The sequence below is a fragment of the Trachemys scripta genome, chromosome 4 (genome assembly GCF_013100865.1).
Source record: "Trachemys scripta elegans isolate TJP31775 chromosome 4, CAS_Tse_1.0, whole genome shotgun sequence".
Taxonomy (NCBI): Eukaryota; Metazoa; Chordata; order Testudines; family Emydidae; genus Trachemys; species Trachemys scripta.
In genome coordinates this window covers 134,364,429-134,382,696 of record NC_048301.1, presented here as the reverse complement: position 1 = coordinate 134,382,696, position 18,268 = coordinate 134,364,429, and the positions used below count along the sequence as shown (strand labels likewise).

Sequence of the window (18,268 nt, the reverse complement as noted above, 5' to 3'; positions counted from 1 at the left end):
CTCCCTGACCCATCCAACCCTCCCCCCTGCTCCCTGGCTCGACTACCCCCCCCCAGAACCTCCCTGCCGCTTCTCTGGCCCCCGGCCCCCTTACTGTGCTGCAGAGCAGCGCGCTCGACAGCGGGGGAGGGGAGCAGGGTTGGAGCTCCAGACGAACAGCCGGCGATCTGTGAGTGCAGGGAGGGCGGGGGAGGGAGGGAGAGGAGGGGAGTGGTGTCAAGTTTCAGGAGAGAGGAGGGGGGGAAGTGCAGGAAGGGCTCTGGCTGTCGGAGCCTGGGCTGCTCTGTAAGCCGCGCGCACGCTCTGCATGGGGGGGGGGAGGGGGGGAAGTCCGGACATTGACAAATTCCCCCCGGACGCTATTTTTAACCCGAAAAAGCCGGACATGTCCGGGGGAATCCGGACGAATGGTAACCCTATACATGTCTCTTTCTCTGGTGGCCCTCCCCAACATATTCACATCTCCAGAACTGCAGATCCCCTCAGCCACCCTGCAGCCACTCATTCCCATCCCCTGGAGCCACCCAGACCCATAGGCAGCTGTGTGGCTTGCCCCCCAGATGGGCCATGCCCCTTGGCTCCTGAGGCACTGTGACCTTCCCTGGGCTGGATGGGAGCTGACAGGCCCCTTCCTGCCTCAGGCTCCCCATGCAGGGGCATGGTGACTGTGCAGGGAAGCATGTGCTGAGTTGTGTTGAAAGCTCCTTCTCTGTGGTAAGCATCCGGCAGCCCCACAGGAGGTTGGGACACTTCCTGGCAGGCCTCCAAGGAGACACGGGGGATCAGATCAGTCTGGGGGGGAGCAGCAGGAGAACCAGGCATAAAGCTGGTGATTAGTACCCACACTGGGAGCCTGGAGCCCACCTCTGCACCAGGACAGAGAGACCCAGGTGAGTGTGGGGAGGGAGATAGGGTGGGGGGGTCAATGGGGAGGGCAGTGAATAGGATGAGGGGTTTGGGGGCTGGATCACTGGAAGAAGGGGTGACTGGCCTGAGGGGGGGTGAAGGACCCTCTGTGACAGGACAGGACCCCGGCCCTCATTCCCCCAGCCAGAGGAGTCTCTCATCCTGGGATCCCTAAATCTGTGCCCCTAGCACAGTCCCCTCTGCTTCCAACTTGTCTCCTAGCTAGAGACCAACCTGTTCACCTTCCCTTGGGGCTTCCCGCACAGGGATCAGGCAGATACTCCTGGGGGTCCCTCTCTCATGAGGGGGCTGCATGGGCTAGGGTGGGGGAAGATGACTGCTCCATGTTCTCCTCAGATTGACACTACTCTCTTCACAGGCTCGTTTTCAGGATTCCACGAGGGGGTTGTTCTGTGTCGCCACGCCTAGGGGCTACCATGTCGGAGCTGGAATCCCTGCTGCACGGCTTCCTTGGGGTGCAGCCCAGAGTCTTTGGGGTGAGGCCTTTCCCAGGGAGAGACAGAACTGGGACTTCCTTCCCATGGCTCCTGCCTTGGCCTCCTTGATGTTCCCTCCACCCACAGCTGGGGCAGAGCCCCCAGACTTGGCTCTATGGGCAGTGGGGACTCAGCTCCTTAGCCACCCCCTAGAGATGAGGGTGACACCCTGGGGGATGTGGAGAAGGTGGGTGGGGATCCAGCAGTGCCATTACCTGCTCTGGGTATAAGGAGAGGCCAATCTTCTCCCAGGCCTGTTCCTCTGCTGCCAGGACTCCAATCACCCATCTAAGGGTCTTGAGTGCTCTGGGTCTTGGGGTTGTGCACTGGCCCATAGGGCTACTTGGGCTCTGATAAGGCTTGAAACTCAGAAGAGTGGGAGCAAGTAAATGCCCATGTGATTTATCAGCACACAGCCCCCCACCCCGGCCCTGATGCCTGGCTCAGCAAGGCTGACTTGTGCTCCCTGCATTCCAAGGGATGGCATCCCTGCACGTTGGTATCTGACTGGCATCCTTAGTGACTGCCATGCTCCCAGCCCCCTTGCCAATGGCTGTAGCATCTCTCGTTGCCAGGCGGTGCTAGTGGTGGTGGGGCTGCTGCAGGTGGCCTTCGGAACCCTCTTCGTCATCGACAACTGCGCTTACACGGATAGTGTCGGCATCCATTTCTTCCCAGGAATCCTGGTAAGAGAATGAGTTGTCTCAGCTACCCCTGCTGGCCCACCCACCTCTGCCAGTGCCCTTCAACCCTGACCTATAGCCCTCCTGCCCAGGGCTCCCCACATGTAGAACTCCGGTGCCCCTAAATCCCAGCCCTGCCCCTTCTGCAGCTCTGCTGAGGCCCCGAAGTGCTGGCCCTGCTTTCCTAGTGCTGAGTAGCTGTCTCTCCTCCAAAGCCCTGAGTGTTACTACTTGTGCTCTGACAAGTAGAGCAGCAGAATACTGACCCTGGACTTCAGAAAAGCAGACTTTGACTCCCTCAGGGAACAGATAGGTAGGATCCCCTGGAAGAATAACATGAAGGGCAAAGGGGTCCAGGAGAGCTGGCTGTATTTTAAAGAATCCTTATTGCGGTTACAGGCACAAACCATCCCGATGTGTAGAAAGAATAGTAAATATGGCAGGCGACCAGGTTGGCTAAACAGTGAAATCCTTGCTGATCTTAAACACAAAAAAGAAGCTTACAAGAAGTGGAAGATTGGACAAATGACCAGGCAGGAGTATAAAAATATTGCTCAGGCATGCAGGAGTGAAATCAGGAAGGCCAAATCACACTTGGAGTTGCAGCTAGCAAGAGATGTTAAGAGTAACAAGAAGGGTTTCTTCAGGTATGTTAGCAACAAGAAGAAAGTCAAGGAAAGTGTGGGCCCCTTACTGAATGAGGGAGGCAACCTAGTGACCGAGGATGTGGAAAAAGCCAATGTACTCAATGCTTTTTTTGCCTCTGTCTTCACGAACAAGGTCAGCTCCCAGACTGCTGCACTGGGCAGCACAATATGGGGAGAAGGTGACCAGCCCTCTGTGGAGAAAGAAGTGGTTCGGGACTATTTAGAAAAACCGGACATGCACAAGTCCATGGGGCCGGGATGCGCTGCATCTGAGGGTGCTAAAGGAGTTGGCGGATGAGATTGCAGAGCCATTAGCCATTATTTTTGAAAACTCATGGTGATCGGGGGAGGTCCCAGATGCCTGGAAAAAGGCTAATGTAGTGCCCATCTTTAAAAAAGGGAAGAAGGAGGATCTGGGGAACTACAGGCCAGTCAGTCTCACCTCAGTCCCTGGAAAAATCATTGAGCAGGTCCTCAAGGAATCAATTATGAAACACTTAGAAGAGAGGAAAGTGATCAGGAACAGTCAGCATGGATTCACCAAGGGGAAGTCATGTCTGACTAACCTAATTGCCTTCTATGATGAGATAACTGGCTCTGTGGATGAGGGGAAAGCAGTGAATGTGTTATTCCTTGACTTTAGTAAAGCTTTTGATACGGTCTCCCACAGTATTCTTGCCACCAAGTTAAAGAAGTATGGGCTGGATGAATGGACTGTAAGGTGGATAGAAAGCTGGCTAGATCGTCGGGCTCAACGGGTAGTGATCAATGGCTCCATGTCTAGTTGGCAGCCGGTTTCAAGCGGAGTGCCCCAAGGGTCGGTCCTGGGGCTGGTTTTGTTTAATATCTTTATTAATGATCTGGAGGATGGTGTGGTCTGCACTCTCAGCAAGTTTGCAGATGACACTAAACTAGGAGGTGTGGTAGATACACTAGAGGGTAGGGATCGAATACATAGGGACCTAGACAAATTAGAGGATTGGGCCAAAAAAAACCTGATGAGGTTCAACAAGGACAAGTGCAGAGTCCTGCACTTAGGACGGAAGAATCCCATGCACTGCTACAGACTAGGGACCGAATGGCTAGGTAGCAGTTCTGCAGAAAAGGACCTAGGGGTCACAATGGATGAGAAGCTGGATATGAGTCAACAGTGTGCTCTTGATGCCAAGAAGGCTAACGGCATTTTGGGCTGTAGAAGTAGGGGCATTGCCAGCAGATCAAGGAACGTGATTGTTCCCCTTTATTCGACATTGGTGAGGCCTCATCTGGAATACTGTGTCCAGTTTTGGGCCCCACACTACAAGAAGGATGTGGAAAAATTGGAAAGAGTCCAGCGGAGGGCAACAAAAATGATTAGGGGTCTGGAGCACATGACTTATGAGGAGAGGCTCAGGGAACTGGGATTGTTTAGTCTCCAGAAGAGAAGAAGGAGGGGGGATTTGATAGCAGCCTTCAACTACCTGAAGGGGGGTTCCAAAGAGGATGGAGCTCAGCTGTTCTCAGTGGTGGCAGATGACAGAACAAGGAGCAATGGTCTCAAGTTGCAGTGGGGGAGGTCCAGGTTGTATATTAGGAAACACTATTTCACTAGGAGGGTGGTGAAGCACTGGAATGCGTTACCTAGGGAGGTGGTGGAGTCTCCTTCCTTGGAGGTTTTTAAGGCCCGGCTTGACAAAGCCCTGGCTGGGATGATTTAGTTGGGAATTGGTCCTGCTTTGAGCAGGGGGTTGGACTAGATGACCTCTTGAGGTCCCTTCCAACCCTGATATTCTATGATTCTATGATTCTTTTCCCTACAGTTATTCTTGGCTGGCATCATTGCCATCGCTGCTGACAGAGCACCTAGCATGGCCCTGGTGAGTGACCAATTCTGTTCCTCCCTCTCTCTCTCTCTCTCTCTCTCTCTCTCTCTCTCTCCTCTATCTCACTCCCTCTCCTCTATCTCACTCCCTTGGGCACTATGTTGATCCATAGCAGCTGTGATAAATGGGGGTGGGAGGGAGGGTAGTTTCCTTTTGTGGACACCCAGCCAGCCAGTTAGCTAGAGAATCCCTTTTGGTAGCTGTTCTCTACTTGCTTTACCTGTAAAGAGTTAAAAAGTCTGACTGCATGCATAGGTAAAGGGAAGTGAATGGGCACCTGACCAAAAGAGCTAATGGGACGGCTAGAACTTTTGGAATTCTCAAGTGCGCCTTCCTGAGTACCAAGGGGTTTTGCATTTGGGTGGTGGCAGCATCTACCCATCCAAGGTCAGAGAGAAGCTGTAACCTTGGGAGTTTAATACAAGCTTGGAGTGGCCAGTATTCATTTTTAGAATCCTTGTGGGCCCCCGCCTTCTGCACTCAGAGTGCCAGAGCGGGGAATCCACCTTGACATGGGGCCAGAGGTGGGATCATTTTGACCCAGAAGCACAGACCTCAGGATTTTAAAAGGACACATTTTTCCTTTTGGCTGCTTGAAAGCCAGGGAGGTTGGTTTTCTTTTTCTTTGCTGCCTGAGGGGGAACAGGCATGCAAAGGGTTCAGCCTGCAAAGCCAGCTAGTCCAACAAGCAGTTTATTTTTTTTTCTAGCTTTGTGGCAACGAAATAGTTAGGCTAGAGTAGGGCAGCCTGTGCATGAGGTTGAGGGCAGGCACCGAAACCTTAGAAAAACTAGTTTTCCCAAAGCGGCACGCCACGGAGGAGACAGACCCAGATCAAGCCCAGACATCCAGCTCCATGATGGAAATGCAAGGAGGGAATGGGGGACAGGGAACTTCCCAGGAGTGAAGGGTCAGCCCTCCCCCAACCGAGATCCAGGTGCCAAGATGGAGGGATACCCTTAATGCAGACTGAGTTCAGATTGTGGAAGACAGGAATTTTGTCCTATAGATGAAGCACTTGGAAGCGGAGCAAAAATGAGAAGCAAAGCGCTTGGAGTTGGAAGTGGAGGAGAAAAGACAGGTGAAATGCTTGGAAATGAAGTGCTTGGAGGCAGAGTTAGAGCGGAAGCTCTTAGAGCTGGAAAGGGCTAAGCTGGGTCCACCAGGTAACCCTAACAGTCCTTCTCCAGGTTCTGCTCCCCATTCCAAGAAATTCCCCACATACTAGGTAGGCAATGATACAGAGGCCTTAGAAAATTTTGAAAGGGCCTGCCTTGGGTACAACATCCCTACAGATCACTATATGGTGGCGCTGAGGCCACAACACGGTGGTCCCTTAGCAGAGGTGGCAGCTGAAATGCCTAAAGAACACATGAATGAGTACAAACTTTTTAAACAAAAGGCCAGAATTAGGATGGGGCTAACACCTGAGCATGCCCGTCGGCAGTTCAGAGCCCTAAGGTGGAAACCAAATGTGGCATTTTCCCAATGCCTACCACATTTTAAAAAATTGGGATGCCTGCATATCAGGAGCAAATGTTAAATCTTTGGAAGATCTGTGTCTCCTAATACAAATGGAGCAGTTCTGAGAGGGTGTTCCTGAGGAAATAGAAAGGTACATCCTAGATGGGAAGCTCAAAACTGTAATCGAGGCGGGGGAGATCAGAGCCAAATGGATGGAAGTGGCAGAGAAGAAGAAAGCTAGTAGCAGTTGGTGGGGATACCAGAAGGGGCAACCTGAGACGATACCCCACCATCGGGGTCAGCCCAAAGTCCCACCTTGCAAGGAGGAGCCCTCCACACATCCAGGGAGACCCCAGATGCCCTCTCGTCCCACCACCCCACTCTCCAACCACCCACCTCACCCCAGCCCAGTCAGCTGGGCGATGCTTTAAATGTAATGAGCTGGGGCATGAGAAGGCCAACTGTCCCAAGAGCACCAGTTGACTGCAACTCATTACCCCGGGATCCCACCGAGAGCCATCAGGCCCAGATGCCTTGCAAATACCCCCAGAGTGAAAAGAAACTGAGTGTGGGCGGGAGGAAGAGTACTGCATGGAGACACACTGGAGCACAGGTGTCAGCTATCCACCAATCACTGGTGGACCCAAATTCATCGACCCAGAAGCCCAGGTGATGGTGCAACCCTTTAAGGGCAACTCTTTTTAACTTGCCTTCAGCCAGGTTGCCTGTCCAGTACAAGGGGTGGTCAGGAATATGGACTTTTGCAGTCTATGACGATTATCCCATTCCCATGCTGCTGGGAGAAGACTTCGACAACTATGTGAGGCTAACAAAAAGGGTGGGGATGGTCACCCACAGCCAGGCTAAACAGGCCTCCACACCGAACTCCATTCCTGAGCCTCCTACAGGGACCCAGCCAGAGGTGGTGAAACCAGTCCAGAGCCTGACAGCAGTTGTAGATCCAGTTCCTGGGACCCAGCCAGAACCAGCCCAAGGATCAGAACTGGCGGAACAGTCAGCACCAGAGCCCATGCTTGCAACCCCACCAGAGTCAGGGAAGCCAGCACCAAAGGGTGCCAGAAAGCCTGCACCTGTAGCAGCAGCTACACCGGTGCAAGAAGCTCAACCGGAGCCTGAAATACAACCCAGTGCACCAGTGGAGAGTGGTTCACACTCAACGGAGACACCCTCATCACCTGCATCACTTCCAGTGGGACCAAGCCCAAGTCCACAACCCAGCAAGAAACTAATGTCTCCAGCATCAAGGGAGCAGTTCCAGGCAGAGCAGGAAGCAGATGAGAGACTCAAGGGAGCTTGGATGGCAGCACGGAGTGACCCACTGCCTCTCAGATCTTCCAATAGGTCCAGGTTTGTTATAGAAGGACTCTTATACAAGAAAACCCTTTCTGGTGGGCACAAGGAGGACTGGCATCCTCAGAGACAGTTGGTAGTTCCAACTAAGTATAGGAAAAAGCTCTTGAGCTTAGCCCATGATTGCCCTAGTGGCCATGCTGGGGTGAAGAGGACCAAAAACCATCTGGGGAAGTCATTTCACTGGGAGGGAATGGACAAAGACATTTCTACCTATGTGCGGTCTTGTGAGATGTTTCAGAGGGTGGGAAAGCCCCAAGACCAGGTCAAGGCCCCTCTCCAGCCACTCCCCCCATAATTGAGGTTCCCTTTCAGCATGTAGCTGTAGATATTCTGGGTCCTTTCCCTAAGAAGACACCCAGAGGAAAGCAGTACATACTGACTTACATGGATTTTGCCACCCGATGGCTGGAAGCAGTAGCTCTAAGCAACACCAGTACTAAAAGCATGAGCCAGGCATTGGCAGACATTTTTTCCAGGGTAGGTTGGCCCTCAGACATCCTTACGGATTCGGGAACTAATTTTCTGGCAGGGACCATGAAAGGTCTTTGGGAAGCTCATGGGGTGAGCCACTTGGTGGCCACCCTTACCACCATCAAACAAATGGCCTAGTGGAGAAGTTTAATGGGACTTTGGGGGCCATGATATGTAAATTCATGAATGAGCACTCCAATAATTGGGACCTAGTGTTGCAGCAGTTGCTCTTTGCCTACAGGGCTGTACCACATCCCAGTTTGGGGGTTTTACCCTTTTTCAACTTGTTTATGGCCACAAAGTTAAGGTCCATTACAGTTGGTGAAGCAGCAATGGGAGGGGGATACATCTGCTCCAGGAACTAACATTTTGAACTTTGTAACCAACCTGAAAAACACCCTCAAGGACTCTCTAGCCCTTGTTCAAGAAAAGCTACAGGATGCTCAACAAGAGCAAAAGGCCTGGTATGACAAACATGCCAGAGAGCGTTCCTTCAGAGTAGGTCACCAAGTCATGGTCCTAAAAGCGCTCCAGGCCAATAAGATGGAAGCATCGTGTGAGAGGCCATTTATGGTCCAAAAGCACCTGAGAGCTGTTAATTACCTCATAGCGTTCCCAGGCCCTATCCTAAAACCTAAAGTATACCATGTTCATTCTCTAAAGCCCTCGTATTCCCGAGAAATCAAGGTTCTCCAGTTTACAACAGAGGAGAGAGTTGACGCTGAGTGGCCTGAAGGAGTCTACTATAAAGGAAAAAGCAATGGTGGCGTAGAAGAGGCCTTTCCATCACCCTTGGACATAAGCAGCGATAGCAAATCCAGGAGCTGCACACCAGCTTTGCGCCAATGTTTTCAGCCACCCCAGGATGGACAGAACGGGCGTACCACTCCATTGACACAGGTGATGCTCACACAATTGAAGCCCAACTCTACCCGATGGCTCCTCAAGCCAAAACTGCGATAGAAAGGGAGATCAAGGACATGTTACAGATGGGTGTAATCCGCCCCTCTGAGAGTGCATGGGCCTCTCCAGTGGTTCTTAGGCCCAAACCAGGTGAGGAAATCTGCTTTTGCTTGGACTACCGTAAGCTAAATGATGTAACTCACTGGGTATTACAGATGATGTACACCACACTACAGCCAAATTGCCACCCCACTGACCGACGTAACCAGGAAAAAACAACCAAATGTAGTTCAGTGGACTGAGAAGTGTCAGAGAGCCTTTAACCAGCTTAAGGCAGCCCTTACATCTGACCCTGTACTGGGGGCCCCGAACTTTGACTAACTTTTCGTCGTAACCACAGATGCGTCTGAGTGTGGGGTAGGAGCAGTTTTAATGCAGGAAGGACAAGATCAACAATTCCATCCTGTCGTGTTTCTCAGCAAAAAACTTTCTAAAAGGGAAAGCCACTGTTCAGTCTCCGAAAAAGAATGTTACGCCATTGTGTATGCTCTGGAGAAGCAACACCCATACATTTGGGGACAGCGGTTCTATCTGCAGACTGACCATGCTGCACTGAAGTGGCTTCACACAGTCAAAAAGAATAACAACAAACTTCTTCAGTGGAGTTTAGCTCTTCAGGACTTCGATTTTAAAATACAACACATTTCATGAGCCCTAACAAAGTGGCTGATGCACTCTCCTGGGAAGGTTTCCCAGAATCAGCGGGGTAAAAATGTCCCTGTATTCTACATCATTGTAGTCCTTGAAATGTGAAAAATACTGTTTAGTTCTTCATGTAATTAGCAAAATTAAAGATGCATGTATCTTATTAACTTGGTTTCCTAAACCTCCAGGAAGAAATCACAGCCGGTGTGGACCCAACGTGAACCAGGCTGGCCAGCACTGTCTATGATTTGGGGGGCGTGTGATAAATGAGAGGGGGGGTACCTTCCTTTTGTGGACACCCAGCCAGCCAGTTAGCTATAGAATCCCTCTTGGTAGCTGTTCTCTACTTACTTTACCTGTAAAGGGTTAAAAAGTCTGACTGCATGCATAGGTAAAGGGAAGTGAGTGGGCACCTGACCAAAAGAGCCAATGGGATGGCTAGAATTTTTTAAAATTGGGGGTGGACTTTCTTTGTGTCTTTTGTGGTTCTCCGGAGAAGAGGGAAACAGGGCAGCAGTTATGCTGTGAGAAGCTGAAGGCCAGGTATGAAAATCATACCTAGAATTGCTTATTTGGAACCCAGATATGTAAGAGGATCAGAAAATGTCTAGAAAGACATGATTAGATTTATTTTGTTTATTTCTTATGGCTTGTGGATTCCTCTGTGCTAACCCCAGATGCTTTTGTTGCTTGTAACCTTTAAGCTGACCCCCCCCAAAAAACTATTTGGGGTGCTTAACTTTTGAAATTGCTCTTTTTAAAAATCTAGCAATAGTCTGAGTTTTCAGATGTATTTTATTTCTTTTTGTTTTTAATGAAATTTACCATTTTTAAGAACAGGATTTGGATTTTTGTGCATGTTTTTAGTTAGCTGGTGGCAACAGCTGATTTCTTTGTTTTCCTTTCTCAGCTCTTCCTTGGAGGGGAGGTGAAAAGGCTTGAGGGTACCCCACAGGAAGGAATTCCCAAGTGCTCCTTCCTGGGTTCCTAGGGGTTTTGCACTTGGGTGGTGGCAGCATCTACCTATCCAAGGTCAGAGAGAAGCTGTAACGTTGGAGGTTTAATACCAGCCTGGAGTGGCCAGTATTAATTTTTAGAATCCTTGAGGGCCCCCACCTTCTGCACTTGAAGTGCCAGAGTGGGGAATCAGCCTTGACAGCAGCATTGCTCATAGTTCTGCTGTCTTCCAGGTGAAGGCCTGTCTGGTGATCCAGATCATTGCTGCAGCTGTTGTCATGGTGATCAACTTCCTCTACCTGAGGGACCTGCTCTCCTATCTCAGTTTTGCTTGTGATCTCCAGGACCAGCTCCAGAATTGCCGTGTGCATGATCAGATCATGGTGGGTCCTCTGCAATCCCGTGTCCATCCCTGCCTTGTTTTGGGAGGCCATTGACTGTTTTCTGGGGGAGGTATATGATCCTGGGGGATTCAGCCTCCATCTTTTATGCCTGGACTTCCACTCCACCCCCTCAGTTGCTATAGATCTGAAGGCCAGAGTGGACTATTGTGATCATCTAGTCTGACCTCCCGCATAGCATAGGCCAGAGAATGTCATGTCTTAGGTTCTTCTCTCACCCCATTACTGTAGTATCTGAATACCTTACATGCTTTAATGTATGGATCCTGGGAGGCAGGGCTGTGCTATTATCTCCATCTTAGAGATGGGAAAGGCTAACTCTCATCACGCCTAAATACTCATGAGGATCTGGGCCTAAGTGACTTGCTATAGATCACACAGGACATGGATAGCAGAACCAGGGATGGTTGGACCACTCTTCCTCTCCCAATAATTGGACTTTACCCAATAATTCCTGCCCAGCTGAACCTAATACCTTGTGGCTTGAATTGCAGCATCTATCTTAGAAAGAAATCCAGTCTCAATTTAAGGACTCCAAGTAGTGGAGATTTCAGTCCAAGGGAAGCCATCCCAACAGTCCAGTGTCCCAAGATAGGCAGCCCCCACCACTAAAGCCACTGGATAGCTGCGGAGACTTGTGGGGGGGTTGTTTTCAAAATCCTGCTCAATTCTCCTTTTCCTCCCACCCCAGTTTGTGTTGGAAAATCTGTGGGATAGTCCCTCAATGCCCCGACATGAATAGGATGGTTGGCTTTTGGATTGGAGGTTACTAGAAATCGTTGACTTTTATTTGTCTGATCATTTGGTGTTTTCAAAGAATTCTACTGACTTTATGCAATGTGCCTCTGAAGCTGCATGTCTAAGTTAGTGCAACCTGAGCCTCAGGGGATCTGGATTGAAGAAACCTTGTGGTTAAGGCATTGATCTGGAAGCCAGGAGTTCTGGGTTGAGTTTCTCAGTCTGCCACAAATTTTCTGTATGACCTTGGACAAGTCACTTCATCTCTTGGTGCCTCAGTTCCCCATCTATAAAACGGGGATAACAGTCCTTCCGGTCTCCCAGCTTTTTTTGCCTGTCTTGACTATTTAGATTGTAAGATCTTTGGGACACAGATCATCTCTTACAATCTACTCTTAGCACAATGGTATCCCAAGCTTATAGGTCCTACTGTAATATTAAATCATAATCATAGTCTGGTAAAGTGTCCAGCACATATTAGGTGCTGCATAACTAATAAATGAATGATGACTATTAAATATTCACACAGTGTAGAATTCCTATGGTGTACATTTCCTATAGTCCCCGGCATCACTTACAAGGGGGCTGGATGAAGCTCTTAAGAAGATATTGCAGTAGTATAAGGGACCATCCCCCACAGACTGACTGTGCGGATGGATGTAGTTGTGTAGCTATAGTTTCTATGCTGGTTTCCAGGGAATTTTCTGTAACTCTCTGTCCCTGGTCTGTTCTCTAGGTCTACTGCACAGGCATGCGGGGCATTGCACTGTTCACAGCAACTCTGGGGTTGTGCCTCACTGTTTCTCTGGCAGCATTTGGATGCAAAGTTGTCTGTTACCAGAACTCTGAAGATGATGTGGTAATTAAACAGCAGCTGAATAGGGGAGAAGGGAAAGAGAGATAGAATAGGAAAATGGGGATCTTTATTTTAACAAAATAGCTATAACTGAAGACACACACAGCTCCAGTTCCAGCTTTGTCTCTCTTGTTGACTGCAGGCTACACTTTGCTTGGAACTTTATACAGAACAGACACTTAGTGGCTGAGTAATATGCTACACATAAATTATATCATTACACAGACAGTGGGCAAAAATGGAGGGATGCCTGGGGTGAAGTTCCTAGGTACAGTGCCTTTTTATAGCAGGGCAATCAGGATAGCCTCTGTTTGTCAGAGGATGGAGATGGATGGCAGGAGAGAGATCACTTGATAGGTGGGTGCTGGGAGGAAGCAGGATGGCAGCTTGGGGGTTGGGTTTCATCACTGCTGTATGTGTGGATTACTCAGCACGCTGTGTTTCATTTCTTTTCCAGCCCATTGTTGCCCTTAGCTCTCATGAGGAAAAAGCAGATCCTGAGTGAGAGGGGGCCCCCTTCGTGCCACCAGCCTGAGTGACATCACCAGACAGCTCCCCCAATGGAGATGCCAGTGGTTCCCCCTGCCCCGAGCAAGTGCTGCTTCACTTCTGAGCAATAACCCATGGCAAGGGGTGGGGCCAAGTACCCAAGCAGTGAAGGATTCTGTGCCAAGGGGCACAGCCAGGCAGACCTTCTCCCTACTAGAGATTGGCAGATTCCCCACCAACCCTGGCCCCAGTGACTATTCCCACTGGCTTCTCCACCCAGCTGGCAAATGGCCTGGATTCTCCCCTGGTCAATAAATGGCCTCTATTTCCCCACCTGGGTATAATTAAAAACTGTACCCAACTAGGCAAAAATACAGGCCACTGACCAAACGGATCAGAACACTTCCATGCCCCTGAGCCCCCTGAGCCACTCAACATCAAAGGAATGAGAAAGGATGGGGTTATCCACCAGAACAAAGCCACTGGGCCATTTGCAGCCCTAGCCTAGGGAGATGCCCCTACACTGACTTCAAAGGGAGTCTGAACCCATTTACACCCAGACTGAATTTGACCTGTTTTGTCACCACATCACATGATAGTGCATTTTCCCCCATATGGGACCTGTTCGTATAGGGCAGCACCATCAAAAGTGGGTATATGCAGGTATAATAGGAGTGGTAGTACTTGGTGAGTGTGTCTTCAGAGACAGACACAGGCATCAACTTGACCTGGGTTATTGCTGATCTAAATTGTCTCTTGCTTTCATTTTTTAAAACAAATTAAATATTTCATTAAATCCCAGAATTCCTTCTATTTCTGGTGTATCAGGAAAAAGATCTTTCATGGATGCAGTGTCTCCCATCCCGATGGATGCCACAGTCCTGACTTCAGAATGGTTCTATACACTAGAGCTGAGCAAACATTGGAATTTCCATCTTGTAGGACGTTCTGACAGTTTGATGCTTGTTTCCATCTAAATCAGGACAAAATATTAATTCTTCACTGAACATGAAGTTCTGAAAAATTTTAATTCAGAAATGTCTAAACACTTCCTTTTGCCATTTGCTATTGAACTGTTTTGAGATACTTCAGTGTTTACAGCATCCGCCTTAGATGCTGTAGTGCCTCATGGGAGTTATAGTTTGGATGCCGGATGCCCTAATTCTTCTTTAGGAGCTTTGGTCCCTTGCTGGACTACACTTCCCATGATGCATCATGTAGCTTGGTTAGAGTGGAGGCTGAGTTGCATCATGGGAGATGTAGTCTGTCCAAGGTACCTGGCCCATGGAGGAGAATTGGAGAATGAGGCACTGTAGTGCCATAGGCAGACCTAATTTAATGTCAAACTATCACAAAACAAAACTTTGCTTCAGTTCAACGACCTGAAATGTGTTGATTAGGGTTGAAATGGTCCAAAATTAAATGTTTCATTTTGATTTTTCTGATAGAACTGAAAAAATTCAGCAGAAATCAAAAATTTTCCACAGATAATTTAGATTTTGTAGAAACTGTTTTCTGTCAAAACCCCCTTGAAAATTCCTAACCAGCTGTAATATATACCTTTCATTTGGAAAGCCAATGGTGAAGGATAGAATCCTGTCATTGTGGTTACTCCTGTCACAGAACCCATAAATTTTGCCATTGATATGGACCCTGTGGCTGTGCATTAGCAGGTTGTTAGTTCACTTTGATTTAGTCCTGTTTCTAAGAGGACTAGATCAAAGCAAACTAACCAACTGTTAATGCCTGGAAGCTGACCTTATTTTTTTGTTGCATGAGCACAGTATTAAATGCTTTTTTTGAAACTGAGACTGGGCTGTGACTGATACTATCTTGTCATGGTAACATTATGCATCAGTACCAATGGCATATTACAGATGCTGAGTTTTGCATTCAGTCAGGAAGTGCCCAGAGTTTTAGACTGCAAGCTCCCCAGGCATGCATTGTCTCTTTATCTGTACCTGTCTGCCACCTAGCACTACAGAGCTGACTCTGAGTAAGTTATGTGGCTGCTACCCTGATATACTTCTTTAATGAGAAGAGAATTCAGAATCTCTCATCTTTCTTCACGTGCATGAAGCTGCAGTCAGCAAGACAGGAAATGACACGGACAGACAGCAGTATTCTGCAACTGGCGTGCAGCCACCACAGTTATTGTGGACACTATGACAATCAGGATCCATCTCTTAGGCTCTTTGCAAAAGAAATGGGCATGAGCAATGTTGGCCTAGATTTTACCCTGCCCCTTATGGTCAAAGGATGAAAACATCAGTTAGCATTGCTTTCCCTGGATCATTCTGAGGCTATATAGGGCCTTGCTTAGTACCCAGTGTACGTTAGGGCAGCTCTGAGGTTCCTGAACTTATGCTTTGCTTCCATGGTCTGAGGCAGCTGAGAATATCCATCAGGTGGTGCACTCTGGCCACATGCCTGCCTCTCCCTTGATCTTCCCCTCTCGCAGGGGCTGGGAGCCTATCTGGTGTAGCTCCTCCATACAGTTCTGTGCTATGGGGAGGCAGGCTCGCACCAAGACAAGGAGAGCTGGATATAAAGCATGCTCTGTTTGGGGAAGGGGAGGTCTGGCTACAGAACCAACTCCCACAGGGGATCACTGCAAAACCTTCCTCCTCAGAAAAGCTTTTCCAGCTGGGAAGGGATCATTTATTTACCCATCCTGGCTTTGAAAGGGTTAATTGGCATGAGGCCAATTAACTCATCTGGCTGCCCCTGCAGGCCTAATTAAAGATGATGCCCAGCTGGAGAAGAAGCTGCAAAGTGGTGACTATAGTGTGACCAGTTGTCCTGATTTTATAGGGACAGTCCCGATTTTTGGATTTTTTTCTTATATAGGCTCCTATTACCCTCCACCCCGTCCCAATTTTTCACACTTGCTGTCTGGTCACCCCTAGGTGACTATAAAGAAAGGAAGCATGGATTAGGTGGAGGCTGCTGGGGCAGAGGGAAAGAATGGTACAGAGAAAGAATCCCTCTCTGGGGATGGATAACTAGGGAGATCAGGAGGGTCAAGGGGGAAGCCCAGGGGGAGAGTGAGACAGCACTGGGATCCTTTTCTGAGTTAGAGAAGTCTGGTAGGAGGCTAGCAGAAGCAGACTGTGGTCGTGAGCCCTGATAATAGGGCAGACTTTGAACTTCCAGGGAGAGAACCTTGGGGTGTTTCAACAGAGGAAGGGACATGAGGTCAAGTCTAGGGAGCGCAGAAGCAGGTTTACATTTGTATTTCAGTTTGGGATTTTGGTGGGGGAGGGTCCTGAGAGAAGTGTGAACTTCAAGAGGGGGAGGAGAAGGCCTGGAAAAGAGGCTGCTGTAGGAAGAACTCCAGGCAGGTAGCAGCAAGGAGGCTGATGGAGCAGACCTTGGGCGGGTGGGCGTGGGGGTTATAGGATAAAGATTGTGTGATATCCCCTGACATTAGAGGGTAAGGACTTTTGAGAGCTCTGACATAAGGACCATGGGGCCCACAGCAAACACAAGGAGTGGGAATATTATTTGTTAAACTTTCTGTTACCCAAAAAGCGGTGGAACTAAAATGTGGCCTGATTGAGTTTTGAGAAGATATGGACCACAGTGGAACTGGAGCAACGATGGACATGGGGTGCTAGAAACAAAAGAGCTGCTACACCATTTCCACCCATGAGGGGGTGCACCTGCTGTGAGTCAAGTCTTCTACACCGCCATAAAAATGATGCTTGTCCAACAATCAAAACTCCCCTACCCAAAGCAGAGTTTGGACCCTCTCAAGGGAGAGGTGCCAAACTCTGTTTCTCTATTGCAATTGATTTTACATGGAAAGTAACCAGATACCAGGGTGATGAGTGGTAGCATAAAACTTTAAGATAGCTCTATTGTAGAGGATAATGGAATCCTCCTGGGGAATTAGTAGCACTGAATAATATCATGGCTAGAAAATGTGATGGTTTTTTGCAGGGGGGCTAGAACTGGCAAAAAAAAGGGAGTGTGGTAGTGGTACAATGCAGATCTCATAGCCCAGGGAGCGGCCTGTGACAGCTAGGCACAAAGTTTTGTCAGTCGAGGGGATCTGGCTACGGAACTATCAGCCAGAAGAGATCAAGCTAAGCCAGAGTCTGACTCTTTGGGAAATGTTGCAAAACATTCCTCTTTGGGGAAGCCGTTCCACCATGAGTGATGGTCTCAACACAAACCCTCCCTTCTCTTTCCAGCCCCTCTCCCACTAAACAGTAAAACCCTGTCCCAAGCAGAGTTTTTGACCCTAAAAATAGAAAAGTGCCAGTAATGCCAGGAAATCTGCTAGGGGTTTTATTATTTATTTCATGTGGACAGTACTCAGATGCCACAATGATGGGTGGCAGAATAAACCCCTAAAATAGATTAAATAGATTTATTCAAGGGGATAATAGAATAATATATACATAACAAACAGCTGTATCTATGCCATACAAAGAGTCCTAGACTACTGTGATATCAGAGGTAACTCAACCAATCACCACTCTTATTCTACAGATAATTTGCATACAACAATTTCATTGGTTGCACAGATGGTGGCTTACTTGGCCCAGCTGCACAGTTCTTCAAAAACATCCATACAACAACATAACTAGCATACGCAATAACCTGAAACACATATAGCCTCTCACTGTAGCACACCCCCATTGTTCATCACCCGCACAAATCAGCACAAATTTTCTAGCACAACACAACCCGCATACAAATCAACACAACCAGCACACACAATAAACTTGAGTGGTACAGCTGTGGGGCATCACGGGACGGAGGGGGTGGGGGGCAATAAATGGCATTGATGAAAGAATATATCACCCCAGGAGAATCATAGAATATCAGGGTTGGAAGGGACCTCAGGAGGTCATCTAGTCCAACCCCCTGCTCAAAGCAGGACCAATTCCCAGATTTTTACCCCAGATCCCTAAGTGGCCCCCTCAAGGATTGAACTCACAACCCTGGGTTTAGCAGGCCAATGCTCAAACCACTGAGCTATCCCTCCCCCCCATGGAGGTGTTGATAGGGAGGGGTTGGTTAGAATCACACAATTAGCCCACAAAGGGAGCGTAGCAGGTATGAGCTACACTTCTTGTAGCCAAGACAAGCAAGAGGGGAGGGAAGGAAAGGAGCATTTTGCAGCACTAGGGAGAAATGTTTACATCTATTATGAAATGAACTGAGAACAGGAATAAGCCGTGAGCCAGGGACCAGACTGACTGAACCTTCAGAGTTGCAAGGTTTCAGAGGTTCTCAATGAACCCTATCACAAGAAGAGAGTTACCAGTGAAAGCCAAATGCTGTGTGTTATGGAACCTGGG

General features: G+C 48.8%; 1 protein-coding gene across 1 annotated transcript; it reads left to right on the top strand.

Annotated features, from left to right (window-relative positions):
• Positions 1 to 802: 802 nt before the first annotated feature.
• LOC117876700 (membrane-spanning 4-domains subfamily A member 4A-like) lies at positions 803 to 15,728 on the top strand. Its single transcript, XM_034769005.1, has 7 exons — positions 803 to 890; positions 1,286 to 1,403; positions 1,979 to 2,089; positions 4,533 to 4,589; positions 10,703 to 10,852; positions 12,345 to 12,467; positions 12,922 to 15,728. The coding sequence occupies exons 2-7, from the start codon at positions 1,344 to 1,346 to the stop codon at positions 12,967 to 12,969; spliced, it is 549 nt and encodes a 182-aa protein (XP_034624896.1). The 5' UTR covers positions 803 to 890; positions 1,286 to 1,343; the 3' UTR covers positions 12,970 to 15,728.
• Positions 15,729 to 18,268: the final 2,540 nt, after the last annotated feature.